The following is a 16,936-nucleotide window of genomic DNA, read 5'->3' on the forward strand; positions in this document are numbered from 1 at the left end:
TAATAATAAATCTCTCAGGCCCAAGGATCTGAAACGTGTTTGACAGATTTAGTGATTCTGTACAAGTGTTAGAAATAAAGTTAGATTAAAAATAGCATGGCTCAAAGGGTGGAGGAAGCATGTTTCCTCACCTGATCCAAGACTCAGGGGCTGGGGCTGGGAGAGTAAAACCTGTAGCGATTGACACCCTGGAGGAAAAGACACCTACAAATGGGCACATCTACCCTGGACCCTGCACAGAAGACTAAAGAATTGTTAGGTAAATGAGAGGGACACACAATAAAGCAAAACCCCTGAAAGTATGTGCTGTTCCCTTCTGACTATGGCCAGATATGCCTGCTTCTCTCAGTGAAATGGGGGCTGTTAATCCCAGCCTACTTAATGTGTTCAAGGTCTCGTCGCCTCCCCAAAGCAATTCACACAAGTAAAAGCAGCCAGAAAGGAGCAGTACAGGCAGACTGACCTAATGCCTCTCTAAATAAAAAAGCAGAAACAATACTGGGTGTGGCAGGAGAAATAGCTCCCTAAGGAAATGAGTTGCAAAAGGGGAGCTTTGTATTTATGGTGGAAGATACTATCTCCTTCCTTGACTTCAATTATCTGCACAACTAGGTCCCAAACCTACAATTTTCAGGTCTTAGCTTTCTTTTGATCATATATATATATATATTGCACACACATACACACACACACACACATCTCCAACTGCCCACTTTATATTGTCAGGGGATGTGCAATTGTGAGCTAGTGCGTTACAGGAAGATATCCCTCAGAAAACTTACACTCGGCATATTCTAAACTGAACTCAGCTGATGGATTCGCGGGTTTGGATACCTGCTGTTCTGCTTTTGTTCCCCTTAAGGAGGAGCAGCATGGGCTCAGGCACCTAAGCCAGAAACCTTGCCCCCATCTCTAGTCACTTCCCTCACCTCCCACCTCCCACCATTCATCATAAAGCTCGCATCAAACTAGCAACTTAATACTGTTCACGTGCATGTACCCTTTTCTTCACCCTCACAACTATTAAAATAGAAGCTGCTGTTTTTTCTACTGAAACATTCCTACAACTTCTTAACCGATCTTCCCAACCCTAATCGAGTCTCCTGTATACACTCCCTCCCTTTCCACATGGATCCCCTCCATACACCAGCCAGAGTAGGATTCTAAGACGCAAATGCTAATAATATCACTTAAAACCTTTCAACGGCCTTAAACTGCGCCTAGTAAAAGGACTCGGCCTTCAACAAGATCTGCACGTCAGTGGGATTTGGTTCCTGGCTCACTATCTTTCTAGGTTTATCTCCTGTCCGCTGCCTCCCTCTCTGGCAATCTGCTCAATCCACTCCCCCCACTCCCCATCCCCACCCCTTATTTTAGAACCTCTATTGTACATGCTTTCCTTGCTGCCGGAATCACTTTCCCTCTCTCTAGCTACCCATGTCTACTAAATCCCACCTCCCCCAGGTTTTCTGGGGTGCCCTTCCTGATCCACCACACAGCGCGAGTCAGGTGGCCTTGTCACATTTTGGGTTTCCTACTTCTGGCATTTACACACTGCACCATGACTTCCTCACTACCCATCTCTCTCCAAGACTAGGCTGAGCTCTGTGAAGGCCTAGTGACATTTAATTGACCGTTAATCTACAGCACCTAGCCCGGTACCCGACAGAGCAGGCACTATCGCTGTCGCTGGGTAAAGCCAGCGCAGGGGGTCAGCCCCGCTCCTCTGCTGACACAGATGAACGCTTTGGGTTGCAGGTAGCGCCAGCTGGCCAAGCCACCTCCTGCTCCTCTCGCCAGCTGCCTCCCTGATCACTGACCGAGGCTGTGCCACAAAACGGGATGTGGTTGGAAGGTGGGAGGGGTGCTTCCCTCAGACTGCATTTTCCTTAGAGAAGCTTCCCTCATGGAAACTCAGACTTCGCCTTGGTGCAAAGTCACCACTGCAAGACAAGGCTCAAAAAGACACCTCTGATTGTATGATATGTAAATTTTATCCCAATAAAACTAACAAAAAGAGGTACCTTTGGACACATGGTCTCCTGAATGACCCCTCAACACACTTTCTTGGACGAGGGAGGGACGAGAGGAAGCTAATTTGAGACCTAACACTTTCACTATCAAAGTTCCCCTTGAGCAAGCTGCGCGTTCCCCCTGGGGCTCTCTTTCACCATCTATATTAACAGATTTAATAGTGTTATTAAATTAAGGATCTTTCCTGTTGCAAATTTCAATGATTCTGGTGTCGCAGCCCTCAGGGACGTCTTGGACCAAGATCTCCAAAAGGAGCCTTCCATCGCCCTGGGCACCTGTGGAATGGGAGAAAACAAAAGTACAGACCCCCAGGACTCGCCGGAGGAACCCTGTGGTCTAGGACGGGGTCAGATGAAGACAATCAGGCCAGCACTCGCCCAATGGGTCAATGGCCACGTCCGTCCCTAAGGCCTGGCTCAGAGCCTGCACCCGGCCCCACAGCCCAGGTGTTGCCAGGAAACCAGGCTCTGGAGCCAGCTGGCCGGCATCGTGCTGGCCCGGATCCCGCTGACCTGCCTGCGTCTTTTCTCCCTCTTCCTGCCCAAGGGCCCCTCATCATCTCAGGGGAAAGAGAGATGCCTCTCAGGACTCTTAGGAGGCCGGCTGTGGTTAAGTAACAGCCACTGTAGCTGGAGAGAGGACTGGAGGAAGAGAAGATGGTCGAAAGAGAAGGCAAGAGGGACCGTCATTTGCCAGCTGAGCCTGAGTGACACAGCCTACCCCAGCCCGAGTCTCAGTTCCCAGGCCCGACGACACCGGCCTTAGAGGGCTGTTGTGAGGATCGAATGAGAGCCCGTGCGAGACGCGCCCAGGGTCCCTCCTGGCTCGTGGCGGCTCCCAGCGCGCAGCGTGTTGTTACAGGGAGACAGGAGCGCATGTGGGCTTCGGAGCCCGACAGTCCTGGGGTAGAATCCCGCCCCGGCCTGTGACCAGCCATGTGGCCTTGAGCAGATGAGTGTTTCACCTTTGGGAGATGCTCGTAATTCTCTCCACCTCACAGCGTTGCTGTGCAGACAGCTGGGCTCCTGTGGTTAATTGGCCCATTGTAGGAACGCAATCCAAGTCAGTCATTGTTGCCTGCTCCTGTCACCCTCCCTCAACACACACACACACACACACACACACACACACACACACACACACACCCCTAAATATTCTTTTTTTTTTTTAAAAAAAGTATATTTATTGATTTCAGAGAGATGGGAAGGGAAAGGGAGAAAGAGAGAGAGAAACATCAATGATGAGAGTCATTGATTGGCTGCCTCCTGCATGCCCCCTGCTGGGGATTGAGCCCGAAACCTGGGCATGTGCCCTGACCCGGAATGAAACCCATGACCTCCTCATTCATGGGTCAATGCTCAACCGCTGAGCCACACCGGCCGGGCCCTACACATTCTCCATGAGCACAACAAGCTTGGTATTCAGCCATGCAGACATGCTCCCCTGTCCCCCACTATTGGACTTTCTGATAACTTTGACTTCTACTCCCACCTCCAGGTTCAGGCAGGACTCAAATTCACAAGCTGGTGGACTGGCCGGAGAGCAAGAGCCATGGTTTTAGAAGGTCTGAAAGGAAGGGGGTTTATATCTTAGCCTGCTGTACTCAGGACTGGCCAGAGCTGCACCATTATACTTTCTGTTTAGGAAAACTAATAGTAATAATAATCATCACCGACTTAAATGTGTTTTATAACAATAACTGATAATAATAGTAGGTAGCACTTCCTGAGCATTGCTTATATGCCAGAGGCCGTGATAATTACTTTAGAAATACTATTTCATTCAGTCCACAGGCTCTAACTGCTGAGCCAAACCATCTAGGGCTCATTAATTCTCATAACAAGACTTCGAGGCAAGCAATATTATACCCATTTAACAATGAACAAATTGAGGCCCAGTTAACCAGAAGTCACACACTCGGCAGATGGGACAGGTAACACAGGCACAGCTTGATTTGTAGGTTGTTACATGCTGAAAGGTGGGCCTTTGGTAAGGAGCGGGTGACAAAGACTGATTTGTGTTGATTCCTACTATTGTTTGTCTTGAGCTCCTTCTATCCATTAATCACAGGACCTGCTGTCATCTTCATAACCTTCGTGAAAGTGCTCTGTGAGTGCACTGCGCCAAGCACATGGGAAGGGTTATTATTCTTGGGATGCGCCAATGGGAAAAAGACAAGGGTGTTCCGTTCCAGATGGACTCAGTCTTAACCAGAGAACAAATGCTTTTTTTGATAATTTCATCTGGTAGGAAAGGCAGTCTCGCGGGCCTATTTGTGTGTAATGAACCACATCCTGTATCGTCTTTTTGCAAAGTTCCGAGGAGAAATACATTGGCTCTCTCCTCTGGCATGCTGCAGGCTCGAGAATGTCCGGCTCCTATTTAACCTCTGGTACCCCTGCCTCTCAGAGAAAAAACAGGGCCTCAGAGCTCTATTGATCCAACAAGTAGTTGCACAGGAGCCAAGGCGGGAGGGGGAGGCAGTATTCAGCCCTCCTCCTGGCACACTGGGACCCTGGCATAGACGAATGCAGCCAGGCTGAGATCTCTGCCCACGTTATAGTTAAGGGGTGTGAGGCTCAGTGTGACCGAAAGGCAAAGAGTGTGGGGCCAGGTGGGGCTGGAGAGGTTGGCTGGGGACACATCAGGTCTGAGAGAACCATGGGGAGGAGTTTGGAAATCAGCCTCAGGGCAATGAGAAGGCACCCAGGAGTGTTCCTCCAAGGAGTGGCATGATGAAACACGCCATCATGTTTTAGAAACAGCCCATGACAGTTATTTTTACAAGTGAACTCGACTGGATGTCCAGATATTGGTCAAGCATTAGACTGGATGTATCTGTGAGGTTATCAGTGAAGGTGTTCTGGATGAGATAATCAGTAGATTGAATAAAGCAGATTGCTCTCCCTAATGTGGGTGGGCCTCATCAAATCAGTTGAAGGCCTAAATAGAACAAAAAGGTTGACCTCCTGTGAACAAGAAGGAACTCCTTCTGCCTGACTCTTTGAAGCTGGGACACTGGTCTTTTCTTTCCTTTAGACTCAAACTAAAACATTGGTTCTTGGGTCTCAAGCCTGCCAGCTATGGAACTGGCTCTCTTAGATTTCCAGTTTGCTGAGCCGATCTTGGCTTGGAACTACTCAGCCTCCATAATCACACAAGACAATTCCTCATAACAAATATCTATCTCTCTTTCTCTCTCCATATATAAATGAAATCAAATATATATATATTTCATACATAAATCATATATAATATATAAATATATCATACATACCCTATACATTAATATTATATATAATAAAGAGACTTTTTACCTATCATCTATCTATCTATCCATCCATCTATCTATTTGCCTACCTACTTATCTATTCTTTGGTTCTGTGTCCCTGGAGAACCCTGGCCGACCCATGTCCTCAGGGCTGTTGCATGGTTTGGGTTGATGAGAGACGAGAGTGGATGCAGGGAGACCAGTAGGAGGCCCACACTGGAGTCCAGGAAAGACATGAAGTCAGCTTGGGACAGGGTGGCAGCTTTAGGTGGAAAGAAGTGGACAAATTCCAGAGATTTGGGGGAATTAAAATGGAAAAGACTTGGGATGGTTCTTCACGAGAACACCTGGGAAGGAGTAGTAGTGTGGGGCAGAGTTTGGGCAGCAGGGGAGCTACTGTGACAGCAAATATCAGAGGAGAGCTTGGAGGCGGAGGTGGAAAGTGGGAGTCCTCGGTGGAGGGGTGACAACAGAGAGCACGGCTGAGATTCCCCACAGAGAACACGCAGTCCGGCAAGAGGCGCCTGTAGGATGGGGCCTGCGAAGCCACGGCGACTGGTCGGGCAGAGGGGGATGCAGCTGCCAAGGAGCGGACAGGGTGGGGCGGAGGGAGGTGGGCAGTCAGGAAGACCTGGTACCGTGGAGCGAACACATAAAGGGCCTCGAGCTGGAAGTGGCCAACTCCATCAAATGCTAATGAAAGGTCAAGCAAATGGGATTTGAAAACTGCCCCTGGACAACTAAATCACCGGGGAAAGAAACCAGTACCCATGCAGGTCTCAGCTCTGGAACCAGCTCCTTTCATGTCTGGTCACTGCTTTTGAAGCAAGTTCCCCCAGGAGACTGGATGCCCGGGAGAGTTCTCCAGTTCACATCAGGCCCTGGCCACACCTGTCTTCACAAAAGGAGGTGACATTTGACTACATCGTTCCCTCCCCCCTTCTCCTCTCCCCACCCCAACCCCTGGGCTGCCTTCAGACAGCCAAAATTCCTCTACAGCGGAGTCTAGAAATGTTTCAGCTGACATTCAAAAGTGCACTGTAATTCAAATGGAAATGCAGAAATCCATTCCCTGGGCAGTCTTGGGAAATTATAAGAGAGAGAAAATATATTTTAAAGGTGGCAACAGGCACGCATCTGAGTGGATATCTCTATCCTATGGACTCTCCCAATCTAAACTCAAGAGCAGTGCGACCTTCACCTGGAGAATGTCCTTTCACCCGGTCACTGAGTCCCTAAACTTGAAAAGGACATGTTAATTGCATACATTCTCTCTTCTACACAATCTCTCCATTTCCTTTTGTGAATTTCCCTGCATCTGTCTCTTTGTTTTCCTGGGTCTTCCTATTTTCCTCAGTCAATCTCTCAGTCTCTCTCTCTCTCTCACACACACAGACACCCCCCCCCCAAGAATAAACAATCCCTTCACATACACAGATCCTTCACCTTCCATAGTCACTTTCTTCATGAAAAAGGAATGCAACTAAAAATTCAGGAAACCTTTCAGACTGGTCATTTCTGCATCCATCACTGACCACCCAGAATAGAGGGTGACAGAGGATGACGAAAGTGCAGGCCACAGAGCCCTTCTGAGATGTCCCCAGCAACGGTCCACAACTACCTCCCTCTCCTGGCTGCAGCCCTACAGCTGAACTCACCTAGGCCCCTCTCAACCCCAGGCCAATCTGCCCCTGTCCTTGGTCCTGAGTCAAGTGACAAGGGATGGGAGTAAATTAGCAGCCGTAAAACATCCCCTGCTCCCATACACACGTGTGCACACACACACATGCACATGTGTGCGCACACACACACACACACACGGGCACATGGTTACCTGAGTGGATGTGGCAACTATTGGTGGAACAAATGGGTTGAATCAAGATAATAATTAGGTGCCCTGCTCAGTGCTAGAGGAGCCCATCCTTGATCTGTCTATTTGCTCATTGAATCCGGTATTTTACAGGTGGGGAAATTGATCTTAGTGAATCAGTTTGCCCAAGACCACAGGGCTGCTAAGAGGTAGAGCTGGGATTTGAACCAGGATCCATCTGACTGCAGAACCTTGTGCTTTATCTCCAAATGAGGAAGTCTATGCAAGGTAGCCAGATGCAGGCTCACTTTATACACAGAGTCTTAATCATTAACTACCACTCATGTGTCAAGATCACAGGTAGGGAGAGCATGTGATTACCAAGTCAGAGAGTGAACTGAAGCCCTGATTGGGTGAAAGGTAGCTTTTCAAAATATAGGTATATCCAGAGCACAGAAGCATGTAGTGAAAGTACTGAGCTGGGGCAGGAGACTCAAAACTTCACGTGGTGCTGGGGACACATGCCCTGGGACCAGAGCGAACAGTGATAGGAACCTGAAGGCTGACAGCTTCCATGCTCATCTGGTTGCCTTGTAGGGCCCAGCTGTTCCTGGCATCTGCCAGATGCCATCTGATTGACATGCCCAGTGCTCCAAGACCCTCCAGACTAGTAGAATGCCCACCCAGGATACTGGCTGGCAGTGAAAGCCCCACCCCCCTGCCAGGATCTTCCTATTCCTTCTGCCCAGGCCCCTCTGGAATCAGTCAGAAGCTGGGCCTGGTGCGGCTTTCATTTTGCCCCGTTATGGGGAAAGCAATACGTAGGGTATGGACCGCTGCTCCCACTTTCTGTAGCTAGAGCAGACATTGCGAGTTAATCACAGCGTTTTCAGTGACCCCAGCTACCTCCATGCAGTGGTCTAGACAAACCACCCCAACTGATCAGAAATGGCACATGAATCGAAAGCTAGGATCCACCACGTGACAGTGACTGGGTTCCCTCCCACGGGCCAGGCCCTCCCTCGTTCTCACTGTGCATCAGGGGATTAAAAGGAGTCTGTGACAAAAATGATGAAATGTTGGGAGGTAAGACAGGCTGGAATGGGGACAGCGCACACGTCTTGTCCATTACGGTGCCCCAGCACCTGGCGCAAGGTCTGCGAGAGGAAGCACGTGGGACACAGCCGTGAACTAGAGGCTCAGTGAACGATAAACTGTCAAGCGCTGGACGAGGCCTGTGGCTGTCACCCAGGCCCTGCTTGGCCTCTTCTCCCACCGCCTCTTCTACCTGGGAGCCCGCCCTGTCCGAGAGAAGGGAAACTTGCAGGATTGTCCTTGCTCCTGACGTAGAGGCTGCACAGGGAAGACTGAGAGCTGCCGCCAGGACCAGAAGCCTCAGCGGGTGCCCACAGTTTTTGCTTTATTTTAAGCCACTGCTGCTCGTGTGCCCACTGTGCCAGGCATCTTACCTACCTTATCTCACTTCATTCTCCCAAAAGCCATGCGAGGGAATCGCTATCCCTCCTTTAACAGGAGGATGCAGAAACGGAGAAGTTCCTTCCCCCTTGGATAGCTGGCAGGGATTTTAGAAGAGCCACCGGGATGGAAAAATCCTGTCTGTCCCACGTCAACCCTGCTCCTCTGCCCGGCCTCTTCCCACAAGCTCTGCCCCCAGAGCAATGGGCTGCACACCCAGATTCACCCGACCTGGCTCCCGGGAACCCCCTAATTGCATTTAGCGCATGTCAGTGGCGCACACTCGGCGGCTGGGGAGAGGAGGGTCACCGACGATATCTGAGTCCAGAAGTCCCTCAGTTCTCCGGGGGAACGTTCCCCGCGTCTCATCCCCCCACTCCCAGCATCACTCTCAAGTTAAAAACAAAATCAAGCCACGGCACCCGATGTGCCGTCTAAGTGGCCCCAGCAGGTGATGGAGAGAGCAAGAAATACACCCAGAGCGGTGCGGCTGGCCTCGGCGCATCCGTGTGCCCGTCTTGGGGGTGAGCAGGGATGATGGCCTTAGGGAAAGCGCCCTTGCCCTGGGGGCCCAGAGAGAAGAGCTCGGGCGCCAAGTTCATCCAGCAAGCTCGCGGCACCTCGGAGGCTCCGCGTCCTGAAGGGGCCCGGTCTGCGGCATTCTCTCTGCCTCCTTCCCCATCTTACTTGTGCCAGACGCCACGCATCCTCTGTACAGAAAGCCTGAGATTTCCTGGGGTGAATGAAACTGTGGCCACAAAGGGAGACGGGCCGGGATTTAGCATGAGCGCGGTGCCCCGGCCCCGAATGCAGGACGAGGCAAATTAGTTCAGTGGCCACGGTGAGCGAAGGTTTTTATAAACATAACCTAATTGCATTACCTCGAAGTCCTGAAGCTTATTGCCCTGCTTAATGATGTGTCACATTATTTATAGGGTGGCACGACCAGACTTCTATTGATTTAATGCACTTCCTTAAAGACCGTCATTGTCACAGCCATAAAACAGCTATTCCCAGGCAACTCAATTATGTCCCCTGTGCCTATAAACCACCCTCGCCCCTCGCAGCTGCTGGCGGGAGGCAGGGGGTGAGAGCACGCAGCGGGTGGGGGCGGGCGGGAAGGGTCTGGAGGTGTCAGATGCAGGTGGACCGGGCTCCTCCAGTTGGGGTGAGAGGCAGTGTAAGAGGCGGGGGGCAGGCAGTGTGTGCCCCGCTCTGTCCTGGCCCTGCTTGGCGGGGTGGAGCCGTGTGACTCTGAGCAAGCTACCTCCTGCCTCTGGGCCTTAGGTTTCCCAACGATGACACTGGAGTGCTGCCCCCCGGCAAGGTCCCCCCGGCTCCGCATTCTGCGGTTTTATGAGTTCTGGTTGAGGCACAGGAAGAAGATGCAGGCACGATTTTAACATCACTCCCCACCCTTTCCGTCCATCCAGAGCCTTTCTTTTTAAATTAATTGATAACAATAGTAACAGTGATGACAGGAAGCAATCCTCACCTTATTACTTATTAAGTAATTATTACAGTGGGCACTTGACCTAGCATTTCTGTGACTCATTTTCTCATCTGTGAAATGGGGGGATGAATACATGGACCTAATAAAATACATAATGCATGCATGCGACATTTCTATCTTTCTCAAAATGCTGTTACATACACCACTTCCCCTTAATGTGGGAGGTAGACAAGGATAGCTGTCTATGTACCCATCTCACAGGAAGGGAAAACTGAGGCGGGAAGGGAATGACTTTCCCAAGGTCAATGACAGAGGCTGGTCTCCATCTGGTTTGGGAAATTCTAGTTATGATAATAGCTGGGACTCCAAGGGAAATGAGATCTGGTGACCCCCATAAGATTAAAAGTCCCTCCTTGGGAAACTGTCCCCTCAGACATGCGGTGATCTCTCCCAGAGGAGCTGGAGCTCTTCTTGGCTTCTTCCAAGAAGCCTGGAGAGAAGAAGATGCCCCCTCCCCATTGCCCTGCCCGAGACAGTTGTTTCAAGCAGAGAGAGAGAGAAACAGGAGCCTGCAGTAGTCAGTTCTGGAGTCCAGAACACCACCCGGGTCTCAGAAAATGCTGGCTAAGAAGCTGAGAAATCATCACCCGGCCCCTCATTCTCATTCTGCCCAGGGTGGAACAGAAGCCCAGAGAGAGGCAGGGACTTGCCTAAGGCCACACAGCTTATACAGAGCAGAGCTAGGATTTAGCTCCCAGGGAGCTCAGTCATCTCCCCAGCAGCCTTCCCTTCACACCCCAGCTGGCCGCCACCTCCAGCGAGCGCTCCAGGCTTACCTTTCTGGTACTGGAGCCACAGCTGCTGCTGGACCTTCTTGCTGGGGAAGTGGATGATGCAGGTGAGCTCGGAGCCATAGAGGGCCTCTGCGATGTAGTGGGAGCCGTAGTGCTGGATGAAGGTCAGCAGCTCCTCCCGACTGCTCTCCTTGGTCAGGATCTTGAGGACGTTGGTGAAGCCTGGACAGAGGGGGAGCATGAGAAGAGGGGGTCAGACTCTGGAGGCTGGTGGCTGGCAAATCATAAGAGGCAGGGGGGCTCTTTCCAGGGTCAGCCTAATGGCTGCACCAGTCCAGACGTGAACAGCATCCCCTCACTGGCACGGCAAAGATTGCTCTCTCCGGTGGACATGCGAGACACTGACCAAGAGGGGACTGATCACAGAGGAAGGCCAAAGCTTGGTGATCTTGATCACAGGGACCTGAAAGCCACAATCAGGAAATCAAAGCTGACGTTTACTGAGCAACTAATGCGCATCCGGCACACCGCTTGATTGAATGCACTTACCACGTGCTTTGCTTGATTTAACCTCGGTGTCAGCTCTGCAGCCCCACCACAGCAACCCATAGTGTAGATGAGCAAGTCAAAGCTCAGAGGCCGTAAATGAACTTGCCGTGGTCCAAGGCCATCAACCACGAGCCACCTGCATCGGGCTTTACCTCCAGCTAAGTCAGCGATTGGATTACTCCTGAATATGACATAGGATTTCTACCATCCTTTCTTCATTTCTATCCGTCATCTCACCTCCAACACATACACACCACCCCCACCCCCACCCCCCACCTAAAATAGCCTCCCTACGTCCTGCCGAAGCCCCACCTGTGCTTCTAGTCACCCCTCTCCTAGGAAACCTTTCGCACCATCCTGGCCAGGGTGCTGAGTCTCTGCACCTTCCACATGCTCCACCTTGAAAACAGAAGCTCTGGCCCACTGGTCTCGGAGCCTGCACATGCGTCCTCCCCACCCCCACCCCGGCCAGGTACCTGGCACAGGCAGGGCAGGCACACCCATCCCCGTGGTCACAAGGACAGCCAACCCCAGGCCGCATCAAAGTAAAATGTAAACGAGCAAGCTCTTTTTCAATGTTACACATGAGCTCCAATTTGCCAACATATGATTTACAAGGGGGTTCTCCGGAGCATCGTTATTGATTAATTAACTCAGATGCACCTCTGTAGTTCTAATAGGAACAGCGCAGTTTATTCAAAAGTGCGACATGAGGGTGCGGGGGGCGGGGAACAGAACAGGACTCGGAGAATGGGTGCTTGATGAGAGCAGCCTCTCTCTGTCAGCCTGTTAACTCCTGCAGCCGGGTAATTAATAGACCAGTGTTCACGAGGAGATGGTGGCTGTTAAGGAATAATGACATCGCAGAGATGCCCTGTGGCGCTTCATCCAGGCGGACGAAACTGCCATCAAATCCCTGCTCTGCTCCTGGTCTGCCACTCACTAGCTGTGTGATGTTGGGCAAATTACCTAACCTCTCTGACCCCCCGTTTCCTTCTCGGTAAAACAATGGAATAAAAATGCCTTCCTTGCAAGACTGATAGGAGTCCTAAGACAGAAAATGTTATAAAGTTCGGGCCAGTGTCAGCAATAATTACTGTTTGCACTTCTCAGAGGAAGTCCTCCGATTCCCAGGCCACCCGAGTGACATGTTGCTCATGAAGACAGTGACAATGAGGAAGGCAATTTAGGGCAGGAGCTGATGGGTGATGAGGCGACGCTGGGACAAGAACCCAGGGGCAGCGCTGTGAGTGAGGGCCAGCGGAGAGAACCCTAGGTCAGGCCTCATAGTTCCGAAGTCCTTCACTCGTTCCTTGTTTTTCAGTTTTCGTTTGTATATTTTTTATTCCTTCATCAAACATGAGCCCCAGCCATGTGCTGATTCTGTTACAGAGAAGACGGGAAGAGAGGACCCGAGCCCCACCCGCAGGCTGGGATCTGTGCGTGAGGCGGGGCTCAGAGAGGAAACGAGCACTTGCCGGTGCTTTAGCTCAGGGAGCTGCCCGCAGGAAATTTCCTGAGTTACTCTGAGGGGAATGGAGAGTGTGGGAGGTGTCTCGGAGGATCGCAGGCAGGGCTCCCCGGGCAAGGACATCCAGACAGAGGGAACAGCATGTGCAAAGTCACAGAGGCATCAAAGAACATGTCCCATCTGTACAACTACAAATGATCACCGTCAGCTCAGGGTGAGTGTGGGCCACGCGTGTGTGTGTGTGTGTGTGTGTGCTGGGAGGGGGTATGTGTTATTGTTGTATACAAGATGAGCAGGAAAAGAAATCAGCCAGGAGGGAAGACCAGAGGAATCAGCTCCTGAGAACTTACAACCCACAAACTTGAACTATGTCAAGAGCATAAACGGGACATAGGCGGTCATTTCCCCCCTCCCTCCATTCATGCCTCCACGCCCTGCGCAGACACTCCTTCCTCCAGGAAGCCTCTCTGGCTTCTCAGAATGGCTGTCTCACGATTGGGTTGGCCCTACTGCAGTGCGTAGATGCCACCGTCTGTCCGCCTGTCCGTCTGCTCTCCCTGGGAGCTCCCGGATGGCAGCCTCCCAGTGCTAGCACGGGGCCTGGCGTGCCCTAGGTCCTTGGGAACACGTGCCGAATGACGCCCGGTGCCCCGGCGCCCGGGGGTGGTCCTCACCTGCCGAGAGGGTGATGGTGCTGAGCTTCACGCGGTACAGGTTGCTCCGGACCCGCCACTGCTGCACCATGGGGTAGCCCATGGCCTCGTCATACCGGATGTCCCCTGCGGGAGGGAAAAGAAGGCCCGGTGAGCCTGGCATCTGGAGGCCTCGAGTCGCCACCCCTCTGCCTTGCACCCCTGGGCTCCAGGTGACGGCCACCTCCTCGAAGCACCCACGGCTGGGCCTTGGAGTACAGGCTCTCGCCGGGGCTGACAACTTTATCCGGACCCCAATTCCAGACCTCTCCCTGGCCTCGGATTTCAGCCCCAACCGCCTTTAATCTCTGTCTGACAGCTTGTAAGGTCCTTTAAACACCAGAGCGGCTTTATGGTCCCATCTGACCCTGTTGGCACCTTGCCATGGGAAACCAGACATCTCAGTGCCTCGGTTTCCCCGTCTGATACTGCTGCTCCCCACGATGACCCCATTCCACAGGCACATTGTGAGACTCAAGCAAGGGAGTGAGAAATGCTGTAAGGACGGGCCAGGGTCGCTAAGGACAGCCGTTCACCACGTATCGGCAGGGGGCTGCTTTCTCAGGATGGCCGCCGAGCGGAGCGGCCGCGACAGAGGCCACGTGGAAAGCCGAGCACAGCCACCGTCTGACCCTCCGTGTTTCCTGACCCCCGTGGAGGCCACCGTTTCCCAGCATGGAAACACCAGATGGCCACAGGGATCATCAAAACATACGCATGTAAAAGGTTCCCATTTCAAGTAAGGCTGAGAAACACCGGCTAAGCAGAGCGAAACACTGTTTAAAAAAGCTGCCGTTTCTCGGTCCTTTAAATAGATTAACACGCAGGTAAAAGCTCCGCGGAGGCAGTGCCAGCATTTTGCAAACTTCTGTGACCCCTTAACTCTTTTTCTACAGAGAATCCACTGGAACTCACGTTCCATAGAATGCATTTTGGGGAAACAAAAGTACAGACAAAAACAAAAAAACAAACAAAAAACCCCCACAACAAAATGTTAGCAAGTAGGTGGTGGGTGTATAAACGATTCTTATTTCCTGATTTATATTCATCCCCATTTTCTAAATTTCCGGCTCTGAGCGTTCCAAACTCTCTTTTGTATAATCAGAGGAGAAAGGCATGAAGAAGGCTGGTCACATCGGCAGTTATTACTATTGTTGTTATGAACCCTCTGCAAACGGCAGGCGCATTTTCCAGCCTCTCCCTTTGCCCCCTGGTGCGGAGGCGCTTAAAGAGAGATTTGATGCTGAGATTAAAACGAGAATCTCCTTGGAACCAGTGACTTCTTCCTGGACATTACTGTGGTATTAAAGTTGTCCATTACTGTCGACTTGTTGTTTCCCTCCTTAGCCTTTTCAAAAATAATATAATTATTTTAGAGGCTTTCATTTTAAAGTAAAATATTCATGATCCCCAAAGATATGTCCACTGGAGCGAGGTTGTTTTGTTATAAATATGTCCCGTTTATCTGCTCTGCCAGTCGCCCTCTCCTTCCTCTGCAGAGGCCGGGGACAGGGGGACAGCGGGTAGGGAAAGGGGGGGAAGGCGGTGTTTCGACTCAGGGCAAAGAGGACAATGTGCCCAGGAAAACCAGACGCCAGAGCCCAGGCAGCCTCTGCCCATATATTCATGCGCATCCTAGTTCAGACCAAGCTTGGAGGGGTGTCGGTAAGTGGGGCCCATCTCCAGGGGAGGGGGCACACAGGCTGTTGATACAGCTCATCCACTGGGTGGTGTGATGTCCAAAAGGAAAAAAAATACTACTCCTTCTGGTTATCAAGTCTTAGCCCATGCCTGGGCCTCCCTGGTAAGCGGTCGTCACTCCACCCCTCACTTCCCCTCACCCCCTGGTCTTTCTGGAGTCCAACGTGGAATAAAGCTCCGCCTGTGGGATGTCAGCTTCTTGAGGTTGACACCGTGGTCTGTATTTTCCCACTTCTGCAGAGCCTAGAACAGAGCCTGACGCACAGCAGGCTCTCAATAAGCAATGATTTGCTGGCTCGCTCACATTCATAAACCCATCCCCGGTTCTTCCTCCATCCATGAGCCCATCTTACGTGACTCTATCCTCAATCCCCATTTTACACCCAGAGATTGGGGGTAGAATGAAGCTCTGGAATGGGGGAAGGTATTTTTTTCCTGGTAATTAAAAAAAAATTAACTCTTGAAAGGTAGCAATTTCTTTATTAGGACACTTCCAAAGACCCCACAAATCAAAACAAATCATCATGAAAATTCATGCCACTCATGTGAACCGCAATGTACCAAGCATTTCACATCCATGATCTCAAATTCTCACCACAATCCTGAAAAATAATTGTTATACCCCATTTTTGAGAAGGAGAAACTGAGGCTCAGAGAGGGAAACTGCCCAAGGACACACACCAATCATAGATCCAGGACTTTTCCATTAGGGGACGGCACCCCTCCACCCCATGGACCATGGCAATGTGGTTTTAACAGGTGGCAAACTCCCCATCACTGGGGATATGCAAGAGGGATCATCACTCAGCAGGGACAGGGAAGACCTGATTTCCTCATCAGTAAGGAGTAGGCTGGAAGCCCTTTGCAGCCCATGTCAGCTCTGAAGTTCTATAATCTTATGAAATGTGAAAATGAAGGATGGCACAGCTGTTTTTAGACACATTTTACCAAGTATTTTTACATCTGTGATTTCCTGTGATCTACATCTGGGCTCCTCCTTGAAGCGGGACAGGTCAGGGAGGTGATGTGGCACAGTGGACACAGCACCCGCTTTGAAATCAAGTCCAGCTGTGCTTAAATCCTGACAGGGCTTTAGACTAGCCACGTGGCCTCGGACCAGTTAAATGACTTCTTCAGCCGGTTTAAAAGGAGACAATGACACCCTTACAGGGCGGCACAGATTAACGCTGCACAGCGCCCGGCCCCCAGGAGGCTCAGCACTTGCGGGTTCTCCCCCGCCTGGGATCAGACAACCGTACGAGGTTTCCGAGGGCTCGGAAGTGATGAGGGGAATGAGACCTACATCTGTCTCGTTTCAGGGCCCTCCCTGGGGGACAATTTCCCTCTCAGCGAGATGGCTCGATCATCCCTCACTGACCGTGCACTCTCCCTGGGCCAACGACTGGATCAAAAAGGCAGAGCCAGGGCCCTTCCACCTTAGGAAAGTCCCCAAGAAAAGGGTAGGGGAGGAACTGGGGAGAGACTGTGAGGAGCAGAAAGGCACCGTGGGAGGGACAGAGATACGGAGCCTCGGGAGAGGCTGCTAAAGGCTGCTTCTCAATAAGGGAGAGAGCTGCAGAGTGGTGTGACGGGCAGACGAGGCAGAGCCCCCGCACCTGGCCGTGTCCTCGCAGGTGTGCTGTGTGGCCTCGGGCTGCCCCCTTCCCCTCCTGAGTCTCGATTCC

The 16,936-nt window shown here is 51.5% G+C and overlaps 1 protein-coding gene across 4 annotated transcripts in view; it reads right to left on the reverse strand.

The window, feature by feature from the left end:
- ASTN2 (astrotactin 2) overlaps positions 1-16,936 on the reverse strand; it is a 694,556-nt gene that overhangs the window by 185,249 nt on the left and 492,371 nt on the right. For all 4 annotated transcript variants that reach the window (XM_081150627.1, XM_081150626.1, XM_081150624.1 and 1 more), the window contains 2 exons: positions 13,533-13,637; positions 10,881-11,060 (listed from right to left, as the gene is read on the reverse strand). In XM_081150627.1, coding sequence (XP_081006753.1) covers positions 10,881-11,060; positions 13,533-13,637 — 285 coding nt within the window. The remainder of the gene's footprint in view (positions 1-10,880; positions 11,061-13,532; positions 13,638-16,936) is intronic.

This window comes from Miniopterus schreibersii, assembly GCF_964146895.1.
Source record: "Miniopterus schreibersii genome assembly, chromosome: 11".
In the NCBI taxonomy this organism is placed as follows: domain Eukaryota; kingdom Metazoa; phylum Chordata; class Mammalia; order Chiroptera; family Miniopteridae; genus Miniopterus; species Miniopterus schreibersii.